The 12545-nt window shown below is 44.5% G+C and overlaps 1 protein-coding gene across 2 annotated transcripts in view; it reads left to right on the forward strand.

The window, feature by feature from the left end:
- The window catches only part of col4a5 (collagen, type IV, alpha 5 (Alport syndrome)), a 100472-nt gene that overhangs the window by 32427 nt on the left and 55500 nt on the right, over window positions 1–12545 (forward strand). For both annotated transcript variants that reach the window (XM_055938514.1, XM_055938515.1), the window contains exons 4-23: window positions 98–142; window positions 385–429; window positions 825–887; window positions 1090–1143; window positions 1487–1513; window positions 1680–1760; window positions 2227–2289; window positions 3033–3068; window positions 3745–3786; window positions 4089–4181; window positions 4957–5010; window positions 7952–8053; window positions 8797–8850; window positions 9275–9316; window positions 9536–9629; window positions 10603–10890; window positions 11123–11212; window positions 11416–11486; window positions 11763–11954; window positions 12331–12499. In XM_055938514.1, the coding sequence (XP_055794489.1) occupies window positions 98–142; window positions 385–429; window positions 825–887; window positions 1090–1143; window positions 1487–1513; window positions 1680–1760; window positions 2227–2289; window positions 3033–3068; window positions 3745–3786; window positions 4089–4181; window positions 4957–5010; window positions 7952–8053; window positions 8797–8850; window positions 9275–9316; window positions 9536–9629; window positions 10603–10890; window positions 11123–11212; window positions 11416–11486; window positions 11763–11954; window positions 12331–12499 (1705 nt within the window). The remainder of the gene's footprint in view (window positions 1–97; window positions 143–384; window positions 430–824; window positions 888–1089; window positions 1144–1486; window positions 1514–1679; window positions 1761–2226; window positions 2290–3032; window positions 3069–3744; window positions 3787–4088; window positions 4182–4956; window positions 5011–7951; window positions 8054–8796; window positions 8851–9274; window positions 9317–9535; window positions 9630–10602; window positions 10891–11122; window positions 11213–11415; window positions 11487–11762; window positions 11955–12330; window positions 12500–12545) is intronic.

A 12545-nucleotide genomic window follows, 5' to 3' on the forward strand; every position in this document is an offset into this window, starting at 1 on the left:
AATACCTGACTATCTGGGAACTTGAAAACTAATAATTTTCTTCCCTTCTCTCCCTCTCTCTCTCCCTCCTCTCCCCCTCTGTCTTTCTCTCTCTCAGGGTAGTGACGGACTTTCAGGGCCATCCGGTCCAAAAGGAATTAGGGTGAGTGACCCAGATTTATTAACTTGACAAAGTCCCACACTTCTCCCTGTAATATTTCATTTTTCACTGTACACCATCCTGGAGTGTAGTACTTCCCCCTGTCCATCAGAGGTCCTCGTTTCACTCCAATAAAACAGAAGCTCCATGCTTTTGTATTGACAGCTGTTTCTTAATTGAATGCATCATTACACAAAGTCATCATAACTTATGTTGTTAGTTTATCCTCCTCGTTATTCCCACAGGGACCTCCTGGACTGCCCGGATTCCCAGGAACACCAGGAATTCCAGTAAGTTTCCAACCATTCCCAGTTCTCACCTATTGTAGCGTACCCGTCTGCATCCCTTCTGATACAGAGATGAGTCCCAGTTATCCTCCATTCTCTGGACGTGTGCAATTGCACACTTTCTCGCATGCATTTTTCTCCAGCCAAGATCATATAAAAAAATTGTCCCAGCCTATGCTTACACTAATCCCATGCTTTTAAATGAATGACGGGAAGTGTGCAAGTGCACACTTCTGGAAAAGGGTGGAGAATTGAGATGTTGCCATAATGGAACGTATACTGAACTTTTTCTGGTTGTTTTTGACCTGGCCTGATATCCAGTATGTATTGTCACCACTGTGACCTCACTTCCTGTCTGATGTTTGACTTCCTGTTGTCCTCTGTGTGTTCTCTTCTAGGGTCTCCCAGGACAGGACGGGCCCCCGGGCCCAAGAGGAACTGCAGGCTGCAACGGGACCAAGGTAGGTTATTATGGTTACTACCGACTGACAGCCATACAACTCTGTCGGGTCCTGAGGGAACTCGGGTTCTCCCGAATCTGGACTGAAACTGGCCTAAGTGGTCTATCACACCTGGCCACTAGATGGCAGCATATTGGAAAAGTAACCTATGGGTTGGAGACTGTTGATGCAAAATGAAAGGATTGATTGTGTCTCTTCTTAGGGCGAGAGAGGATTCCCTGGAAGTCCAGGGTTCCCCGGACTGGAGGGCCGATCGGTGGGTCACACACATACACACACTTCTCTGTCCTCTCATACACCTACATCCAGGTTTTTCCCCTGTACTCTTCAATGCTGCATATTACTGACTGTTTTACTGACTCGGCATATGATTTTTTACTGTTGTTTGTATGATATTGTTTAACCAACTTGTGTGTTATACTCGCTGCTCTTGCCTCATGACAGGTTGTCATTGTAAATAAGAATTTGTTCTTAACTGACTTAGCTGTATTAAAATATAAAATACACATGTGCACCCTGTAATTTCTCTGTGTGGAAACTTGGAAAAGGGAACTAATGAGACTTTGAAATGTATTCATTATCTCTCTGCTCGTTTGCAGGGTCCACCTGGTCTGCCGGGACAAAAGGTTACTATTCCTTCCGGCACTGTACTCAACGGTTGTCGTCTTTAGATAAAATACTGTACATGTACCAGGCTTATCTGTCTGTGTAGCTGTGCTCGTCGTTCTATGTCCGTAGCTAGTACCTGTGTGATGTGTTGCGTTCTAACCGCTTCCCGTTGTCCCTCTACAGGGAGACCCAGGTGATGTCATCTCAAATGACCGCTTTGGACAGAAAGGAGGTGTAGGTTTACCTGGCTTGCCTGGAGTTCCCGTGAGTGTTGTATATAGAACCATAGAACCATTTTGAACTTAACGGATTTTTTAAAAAGGGGGCATAAAAAAAAATAAAATAAAATAAAAAAAATCTGTAGACTTTGTCAAGCGTTTTTTTTCTCATCAAAATGGTAGTCTAATGTAATATATTGCTCGTATTTGGATGATCAGAATCAATAAAACACGAATGGTAAATCATTATGAGAGATCTGTGGAGGCTGCTGAGGGGAGGATTGCTCATAGTAATATCTGGACCGGAGCGAATGGAATAGCATCAAATCAAATTTGATTTGACCATGTGCTCGATGTATTTGACAGCGTTCGACTCATTCCGCTCCAGCCATTACCGCGAGCCCGTCCTCCCCAATGACGGTGCCACCGACCTCCTGTGTAAGAGATGTCATGTAAATCGTTCCAACGCGTAGCTTTGTGGGTAACGCTTGTGGTGTCGCTCTTCTTTCTAGGGTAGCCCAGGCCTTGCAGGATTGTCAGGCCCTGTCGGACCACCTGGCCCCAGAGGTTATGAGGTACGCTGATACAGGGGCTCTGACAACTTTTTCATCTCGAGACCCAAATGAGATATTGAACTTCCTCCCGTGACCCAAACGACCTCATTTAAGAAGAAATCGGGTGCAAATATAGTTCTCATAACTTGTGACCTACCTTTCACATGCCCAGGGCACACTTTGGGTCCCGACTCATAGTTTAAGAAAACCCCTGAGGTACAGTTACACTCCAAATCATCTTAACTACAACCGCCACTCGTCCGTTATGTTCTGAGGGACTTTTCATAGTCAAACTGGTCCCAAGCCTGTTACAAACGTTATGTTCTGAGGGACTTTACCCAGTCAAACTGGTCCCAGACCTGTTACAAACTTTATTTTCTGAGGGACTTTACACAGTCAAACTGGTATCAGACCTGTTACAAACTTTATTTTCTGAGGGACTTTACACAGTCAAACCGGTCCCAGACCTGTTACGTAATGTTCTGAGGGATTTTGCACAGTCAAACTGGTCTCAGACCTGTTACAAACGTTTTGTTCTGAGGGACAGTCAAACTGTCCTCAGACCTGTTGTGACATCCAGTAGTGTGTTTGTGATCTGAAGTCTCACAGATCAAGATAAGAACTTATCCAATGTAGTTTAGGGAATAATAATGTTTTATTGTACTGTCAATAGTTATACAGTATACCGTGCGTTATTAATAAAGTTGTGTGTGTTGTTGTTAATATTGTTTGTTGTTAATAAAGTGTTGTGTGTTGTTTTGTAGGGTCGTTCTGGGCCTCCTGGTCCTCCCGGTCCTAAGGTGAGTTGCTTTACACCCTGAATCACGCACGCACGCATGCACGCACGCACACACACACACACACACACACACACACACACACACACACACACACACACACACACACACACACACACACACACACACACACAAACACACACAAACACACACACACACACCCTGGGGCGGCAGGTAGCCTAGCGGTTAGAGCAACTAGGTGACTAGGTGAAACATCTGTCGATCTGTCCTTGAGCAAGGCACTTAACCCTAATTGCACCAGGGTTGCCGTCATTAATGGCTGATCTCTGGCCGTGACCCCACTCTCTGTTGGTGTTTCAGGGGGAGTGTGATACGCCCCCAAAAACGTTCCATTCACACCACACACTTGTACAGGGTACACACTTGTACATGTGTGAAACAGGACAAAAATAAGCACTCCGTATTTGACCTTTGACAGACACACACACACACACACACACACACACACACACACACACACACCCACACACTGATAATAAACTCTGGTCAACTGTCTATTCGGTGTACTACACGCAGTTCAACTACTGTACACACACGTGTCCATACACACCTAATGTATATTACTGTGTGTACATAATGCATTTTACCTGCAGGCTTTAAGTAAAGTGTTAGAGAATACAGTAATACATGTGTTTGTCTTGGTATTCTTCTACTATAGGGTAACATGGGATTGAACTTCCAAGGTCCCAAAGGAGATAAGGTAGGGTCGGCAAGAGAAAGACTGTCGTCAATGGGTGGTAACGGATTGCACTACTGAATACTGATGAGTTTGTGTGTGTGTGTGTGTGTGTGTGTGTGTGTGTGTGTGTGTTGTGTGTGTGTGTGTGTGTGTGTGTGTGTGTGTGTGTGTGTGTGTGTGTGTGTGTGTGTGTGTGTGTGTGTGTGGTGTGTGTGTGTGTGTGTGTGTGTGTGTGTGTGTGTGTGTGTGTGGAGTGTGTGTGTGTGTGTGTGTGTGTGTGTGTGTGTGTGTGTGTGTGTGTGTGTGTGTGTGTGTGTGTGTAGGGGGATCCAGGTCTGCTGGGGCCTCCCGGTCCACCGGGACAGGTCGGGGAGCAGAAGAGACCCACAGAGTCAGAGATCCAGAGAGGAGAGAAAGTAATGTTCTACATTTCACACTGTCCCTCGTTAATCAGGAATCCCTTCCATTTCTTTGACCTCAGAAACTCTATGGAATCACTGAATTATTAGGATCTCTATAAAGTTAGTATCTTCTGCGTAGTCATTCAAAATGGACCAGTTGTACCTTTTTCCCTTTCCCTTTCCCATTTATTTTATTGTCATTTGTAGAGCTTGTAGAACATCAATAGTGGTTTACTCGTTTCTGTTATGACATGTAATGTAAACTGCCAGCCGGGAGTGTGCTCCTGTTTGGCTGCAACTGGATGCGGTCTTGTCCTGGAGGCAGAACTGAGCGATTTCCAGCTATGGGCCAGCTGCAAAGTCAAAATTGACTATATTGTAAAAATGAATGGAAACGAAACTGAGCTTTTTGGTCTTAGTTTAAGGTCAGGGTAACTGGACTGGCCCTAGTGTTCTGACATGTGTCAGAACCATTAACAGCACCACCATGCCTCTTAGTTTCCTGTAACTGCAACTCTCACAATGACCACTAGATGGTGGCATTCAGCCTCTTTATGAGAACTTCCATTGTCCTATATTACTGGGTAGTCCAACTTAATATACCCCTCTATCGTTTAGCATTTAATTGTGAAAGGTATTGTTTTCTATTCATATCTTGCCGATTTCTTTCAAATGTCAGATTTGAACCCGTTTGACATGATGTCTACATTCTTAACTCATCATGAAAACAGAATAAACAATAATTTATGGATTTTACAATTTGTTGTTGTTATTTCTTTCTTTGTTTCAGGGTGATCAAGGTTTACCTGGTCCAGCTGGTGATCCTGGTTATCCTGGTCCCCCTGTGAGTATCACTCACTATCCATCATACGATACTGTATATCTCACAGGAGGTCGGTGGTACCTTAATTGGGGAGGACGGGCTCGTGGTAATGACTGGAGCAGAATCAGTGGAATGCAATCAAATACGTCAAACATATAGTTTCCATGTATTTGATGCCATTCCATTCGCTCCGTTCCAGACATTATTATGAGCCGTCCTCCCCTCAGCAGCCTCCACTGGTTTTCACTCACCATCGATAATGCTATATACAGCGTATATCATAAATAATCGTCCCCTTTGGATTTCTTAACATTTCTATTGTGTTACAAAGTGGTATTACAATGGATTGAATTGTAATTTGTTTAAATGAGGGGGAAAAGAACATTCATACAGTATATCTTGATTAGATAAGTATTCACCCTCCTGAGTCTTTAGCGCCTTGTTGTTAAATGTATGTATGTTTTAGAATATTTGGATTCCGTACAGGCTTAGTTTTTTTTCACTCTATCATTTAGCTCAGTATTGTGGAGTAACTACAATGCTGTTGATCCATCCTCAGTTATCTCCTATCACAGCGTGTAACTTTTTTAAAGACACCATTGGCCTCATTGTCACGTTACTGACCTATTTCTGTTAGTTTGTTATATGTGTTAGTTGGTCAGGACGTGAGGTTGGGTGGGCATTCTATGTTTTCTGTTTCTATGTTGGTTTATGGGTTGCCTGGTATGGCTCTTAATTAGAGGCAGGTGTTTGGCGTTCCTCTAATTAGGAGTCATATTTAGGTAGGTGTTTTCACAGTGTTCGTTGTGGGTGATTGTCTCCTGTGTTTGTGTATGTCGTTGCCCCACACGGGACTGTTTTCGGTTTTGTTTGTTCATCGTTCATTTGTGTAGCCTATTTTCTCTATTCGTGCGTTCTTCATGTTTTATGTAAGTTCGTCGTCTAGGTCTGTCTACACCGTTTATTTGTTTTTGTTAGTGTATTAGTCGAGTTTGTGTTTTTCTTTAATAAATCATGTCGACAAACTCCGCTGCGCCTTGGTTCAATCCATGTTCCTCCTCTTCTGATGAAGAGGAAGAGGAAAGCCGTTACACTCATGGTGAAATCCCTGTGCGGTTTCCTTCCTCTCCGGCAACTGAGTTAGGAATGACGCCTTTATCTTTGTAGTGACTGGGTGCTATTGATACACCATTTAAAGCCTAATTAATAACTTTACCATGCTCAAATGGATATTCAGTGTCTGCTTTTTTTACCAATCGGCGCCCTTCTTTGTGAGGCATTGGGAAAGACCCCTTGTCTTTGTAGTTGAATCTGTTCTTGAAATACACTACTCGGCTGAGGGACCTTACAGATAATTGCTGTGTGGGGTACAGAGATGGGGTAGTCATTCAAAAGTCCATGCAACTTATTATATGATTTGTTAAGCAAATTCTGACTCCTGAAGTTATTTAGGATTGGCATAAAAAAGGGGGTGAATACTTATATAACCAAGATATTTTATATTGTATTTCTTTCTAGAATTTTCTTTTCACTTTGAAATTATGAAGTATTTTGTGTAGATCAGTGTACATTTTTATCACAATAATGTGATGCAACAAAATGTGAAGAAATCCAAGGGGGTGAATACTTACAGTATGATATGCACTGTATCTATGTTTCACTCAGTATCTATACCACTCTATATCTATGTTTTCACTCAGTATCTATCATACTATATTCAAGTTGTCACAAACTATCATACTATATACACTACATGGCAAAAGTATATGGACACCCCTTAAAATTAGTAGATAGGTGTATAAAATTGAGCAGACAGCCATGCAATCTCCATAAATAAACATTGGCAGTAGAATGGCCCGTACTGAAGAGCTCAGTGACTTTCAAAGTGGCACCGTCATAGGATGCCACCTTTCCAACAAGTCAGTTCGTCAAATTTCTGCCCTGTTAGAGCTGCCCTGTTCAACTGTAAGTGCTGTTATTGTGAAGTGGAAATGTCTAGCAGCAACAGCGGCTCAGACGTGAAGTGGTAGGCCACACAAGCTCACAGAATGGGACCATCGAGTGCTGAAGCGTGTTGCATGTAAAAAGTTCCAAACTGCCTCTGGAAGCAAAGTCAAGCACAAGAACTGTTTGAGGGGAGCTTCATGAATGGGTTTCCATGGCCGTGCAGCCGCACACAAGCCTAAGATCACCATGCGCAATGCCAAGTGCCAGCTGGAGTGGTGTAAAGCTCGCCGCCGTTGGACTCGGGAGCAGTGGAAACGCGTTCTCTGGAGTGATGAATCACGCTTCACCATCTGGGTTTGGTGGATGCCAGGAGAAAGCTACCAGTCCGAATGCATAGTGCCAACTGTAATGTTTGGTGGAGGAGGACTAATGGTCTGGGGCTGTTTTTCATGGTTCGTGCTAGGCCCCTTAGTTCTAGTAAAGGGAAATCTTAACGCTACAGCATACAATGACATTCCAGGCGATTCTCTGCTTCCAACTTTGTGTCCCTTACCTGTTTCAGCCTGATAATGCCCCCGTTCACAAAGCTAGGTCAATACAGAAAATGGTTTGTCGAGATCGGTGTGTGTTGAAGAACTTGACTGGCCTCCACAGAGCCCTGACCTCAACCCCGTCGAACACCTTTGGGAGGAATTGGAACGCAGACTGCGAGCCAGGCCCAATCGCCCAACATCAGTGCCCGACCTCACTAATGCTCTTGTGGCTGAATGGAAGCAAGACCGACTCCATATTAATGCCCATGATTTTGGAACGAGATGTACGACGAGCAGCTGTCCACATACCTTTGGCCATGTAGTGTATCTACGTTGCTTATACACCTGCAAAATACTGTATATATGTTCTCTGCTCAGTGAGCTAGGCATCTGAATAATGCAAGACACTATAATAACAAATCAATCAAATCAATCAGTCTATAGTAGTGTGTGTGTATGACGGTCTGATGTTGGGTTTGTAGGGTGTATCTGGAGGTTCGAAGGGAGAGAAAGGAGAGCCTGGAGAAGCAGGCAAACGCGGCAAACCGGGGAAAGATGGCGACCCAGGTCCTGCTGGATTCCCTGTGAGTTCGACACGCAGAGCTACAATGATTCTATACATTCTATTTCTATGGTTCTTATAGCCAGCTGTCTGTCTGTCTGTATGCTACCTCTGCCTCTTTCGCTCTCAGATTCAGATAGTTTTTTTTTGTTGCATCACAGACAAGGCCACTGTTGCTAGATTGCATTTGTATTACTGTTATCGTGTTGTTTGGGTTGTTAGTTGGATTCGTTCTGAAATGTATTTATTTATTTGTATTATTTGTGTACATTTTACTGCACTGTTAAGAGCTAGTAACACAAGCATTTCGTTGCACCCGTTATAACATCTGCTAAACTGTGTACGCGACCAATACACTTTGATTTGATTTGATAAAGAGAAGTGAGCTAATGACATTCTGAGATAATGACTCTCTCGTTCTCTTTCTTTCTTTCTTTCACTCTCTCTTTCTTTCTTTCTTTCTTTCTCTATCTTTCTTTCTCTCTCTCTCTTTCTCCCTGTCTCTACCTCCCTACCTCGCTCTCTATCGTACTCTCTCTCTCTATCGCTCTCTCTCCCTGTCTCTCTCTCCCTGTCTCTCTCTCTCTATTCAATTCAACGGGCTCTATTGGCAAGGAAAACAAATAGACAGATACAAATAGATAATAAAGAAAAGGGAAATAAACAATCAGAAATGAACAGTAAGCACTCACAAAAGTTTCAAAGGAATAGAGACATTTCAAATGTCATTATCTCTCTCTCTCTCTATCTTTCTCTCTCACTCAGGGTAGTAAAGGAGACTCAGGCGGCCCGGGTCTGCCAGGTCGGGATGGTGACAGGGTGAGTTTGGCCTCTGATGCTATTTTACACCGTATAATAAATTAGATCTACAAATACATGAACTGTTGGGGGCGGCAGTAGCCTGGCGGGTAGGAGCATTGGGCCAGTAACCCGAAAGGTTGCTGGATCGAATCCCAGAGTCGACTAGGTAAAAATGTGTCATTTTGCCTCAGAGCAAAGTAATTAACCCCCAACAACAACTGCTCACCGGGCGCCGATGACGTGGATGTCAGTTAAAGGCAGCCACCCCGAAACCTCTTCTGATTCAGCGAGGTTGGGTTAAATGTGTAAGATACATTTCAGTTTAATGCGTTCAGTTGTACAACTGACTAGGTATTCCCCTTTCCCTTCCACGTGTCTTACGCCATCTCTTGTCTCACTTATCCCATCCATCTCTCTCGCTCTCTATCTGTTTTTCTCTCAGGGGGACAAAGGTGACCGTGGATACCCTGGACCTCCGGGCGTGGTGAGAAATCAAACTCATTCAATTGTATTACAAGCATCGTTTTCCTATTACATTCTTTGTGGGCAAATGGTGGCCTCCCGTAGTTTTAGACATTGTCCACTAGATGGCAATGTAACCCTGCCATTGGCAATGTAACCTACTCTAGCCCCTGCATCCTGTAATATTCCACTATAACCACAAGATTGCAATAGTAACCTTTCTATCCCATTACTCTACCAGGTGATTAATGGTCAGACAGGAGCACGTGTGGGGCCAAAAGGAGAGCCTGGTTTCCCCGGGTCATCAGGAAGGAAAGGAGACAGAGGACAACCTGGTACGTAACTCTACCCAACAGGAGATAGGACTTGATTTGTATTGGACACATGCTGTAAAGAGTGCAATCAGGGCCTGGGTCATTCCATGAAATGAGGACCTTTTGCATTCCTTTGATACTTTAAGTAGAAATTGTGCACCAATATTGAATTTTAAAAGTGTGTTATATTAAATGAAGGGCCCTTTAATATAGACCACATGAGAATTCCATACATCAGATTTGTATTATGAATAATGGTTTGCTAATGTTCCCAAATTCCTCATTTTGACATGTTCCACCATCAACACTGTGTTACTTCTAGGAAGATTTAAACCCACCTAAACCCACCATCATTGTAAAGCCCTAGTTATATTGTTGCTTTGACAAATTAATTTCCAAAGATGATAATTTATTTTGTGTGATTAGTGATTCGTGATTCATTTCCATCTGTCCCTCATTTAAAGGTGAATATTGCTTTAAAAAAAAAATATATATATATATTTATAATACTTTGAACATCTAGTAGTCAAACCATAGAGTAAAAGCAGGTGAGCAGGTTCTATTCTTTTTGGCTATTTTCTGGTGACCCCGGTTTTGTGGAAAACTGAGCGGGTCGAGCGCAACACACCATCCCTGTTACCCATAAGTAAAAAGGCTAGAAATGTTTTAACAATGTCATTTTATTTGTGAAGCTTGCATTCAATTACCACTTCCTGTTGCACACAACAGGGATTTAGTGCTGATTTAGGATGATTTAACCCTGTTACAGTCAAACCTCTTACTTTATTTGACACTTAATAAGTTACACTTCTCGTTTAACGAACCCGCCTATATTCATAAAGCGACTCAGAGCTGATCCAGTATTAGTTTTAAATGTTTAGATCATAAGGAATACGATTATATGAACACGGAAGACCAAGTCCTAGGCTTGGTGAATACAGAGCATAACCCAGTTTTCATGGTGACCTTTCCCCTTTGACCCTGTCCTCCCCAGGTCTCTCAGGTCCTCCAGGCCAACCAGGAACCCCAGGTAATGGAGGTGTAGGCCAACCCGGTTCCCCAGGCTTCCCAGGAGAGAGGGGCCAGAAGGGAGACGAGGGCCAGCCAGGCATCTCCCTCCCTGGGCCTCCAGGGCGAAATGGGTCCCCTGGGCTTCAGGGACCACCAGGCCCTCCCGGGGTCGCAGGGGTCTCCACAGGGGGCGGTAACTGTTTAGGAGGGGCCCCCGGCTTACCAGGACAACAAGGAGACAGAGGGTTTCAAGGAGAGTCCGGACAGAAAGGTGGGTCGGAGAGAGAGAAAGAGAGAGAGTATGTTTTTTTTTTTTGTGTGTGTGTTCGCTGTTGTATACTTCCAGAGTATTGTCATGAGAGAGAGGTGTTATGTACAGTATTGTGTTACGGGAGTGGGGCTAATAATGAACAAACAAATGTATCATTAAAGTGATCCCAACTGGCTTCTATGTCTGTCTTTCCCCTTACCTACCTACTTACTTACTTTACTGTCTCTCTCAGGTGACAAGGGAGAAACCTGTGTGAACTGTTTCTCACGTGGGAATTCCATCACTGGGGCACCAGGCCCTCCCGGACCTCCTGGGTTCCCAGGTAAGACTGCACCCCTCTCACCTGGTCACCTGTCTCTCTGCCTGTTTTTTTTTTATCCTCACCTAGTACGGAATAAGACCGAGTGGAGAGGCGAAAACACACACCGGATTTCGCAATGTGCAGGCCACCGTTAACACAATACTGTACACAACACCTCTCTCTCGTCATTCTCTCCTTTTACCTCTCTCTCCACCCTCTCTCAGGTGGACCAGGAGGACCAGGGGCTAAAGGTGACAGAGGATATCCAGGTGGCCCAGGGCCATCAGGTTCTTCTGTAAGTACTTCCTGTTTGTCACTTCCTGGTTTGAAACATCTTTGAAGCTGGGTCTACACAACTTTATAGTAACCTACAGAATGACTTACTTGGAGCCGGTTTCCCAGACGCCGATTAAGCCTAGTTCTGGACTATTAAACAATAATCTCCATTGAAAATGCTTTTTAATCCAGGATTAGGTTTAATTTGTAGAGTAGTCTAGAGTAGCCTTGATAGAGTAACTAAATGACCCCTCCATCCTTCCATCTCTCTCTCCTCCATCCCTCTGTCCCCCAGGGTTTGCCTGGTCCCCAGGGTGCACCTGGTTTCCCAGGAGAGAAGGGTGACCCAGGTGAGGCTATTGCTGTGGATGGGGGGAGGGGCGACAAGGGAGACACAGGGTTCCCCGGACCCTCTGGCCTGCCTGGTCTGGACGGAGGACCTGGTCGCAATGGAGTTCCTGGAGCTCCTGGACCCAAAGGAACATCTGTGAGTAGCAAAGTGTCCATCTCTCTCCCTCCCTCCATTTATCTATTCATATATTTATTCATCCATCCCATCCACACCCTCATCCATCCAACCCTATCTTCTTTCTATCTATCCCTCCTGCTCTCTATCCCTCCCTCCCTACCTTCCTCCACCCATCTATCCATCCATCCCACCTCATCCCTTCATGTCTCTTTCCCTCCATCCATCCATCCCTCCCTTCATCCATCCATCCATCCATCCCATGCAACTGTTCCTCTCTCCCTCCATCCATCCATCCCTTCACCTTACCTCTTTCCCTATCTCCATCTATCTATCCATCCATCCATTTCTCCCACTACATAGCATTCTATATTAACCCCTCTACACTCCTCTGCAGGGTTCTCTGTTAGTGAAGGGTGAGCGAGGGCCTCCAGGTGAGCCCGGTCTGCAGGGTATCCCAGGTGACAGGGGTGTCCCCGGATCCCCAGGCTTCGGCCCTCAGGGGCCATCTGGAGAGAAGGGTGTCCAGGGTGTCTCGGGGAGAACGGGAACACCTGGAGCACCAGGTAAGATATGTTGGCTGATATACTTGAAAACCAGGGATGTACACTC

Source organism: Salvelinus fontinalis, chromosome 11, assembly GCF_029448725.1.
Source record: "Salvelinus fontinalis isolate EN_2023a chromosome 11, ASM2944872v1, whole genome shotgun sequence".
Taxonomy (NCBI): domain Eukaryota; kingdom Metazoa; phylum Chordata; class Actinopteri; order Salmoniformes; family Salmonidae; genus Salvelinus; species Salvelinus fontinalis.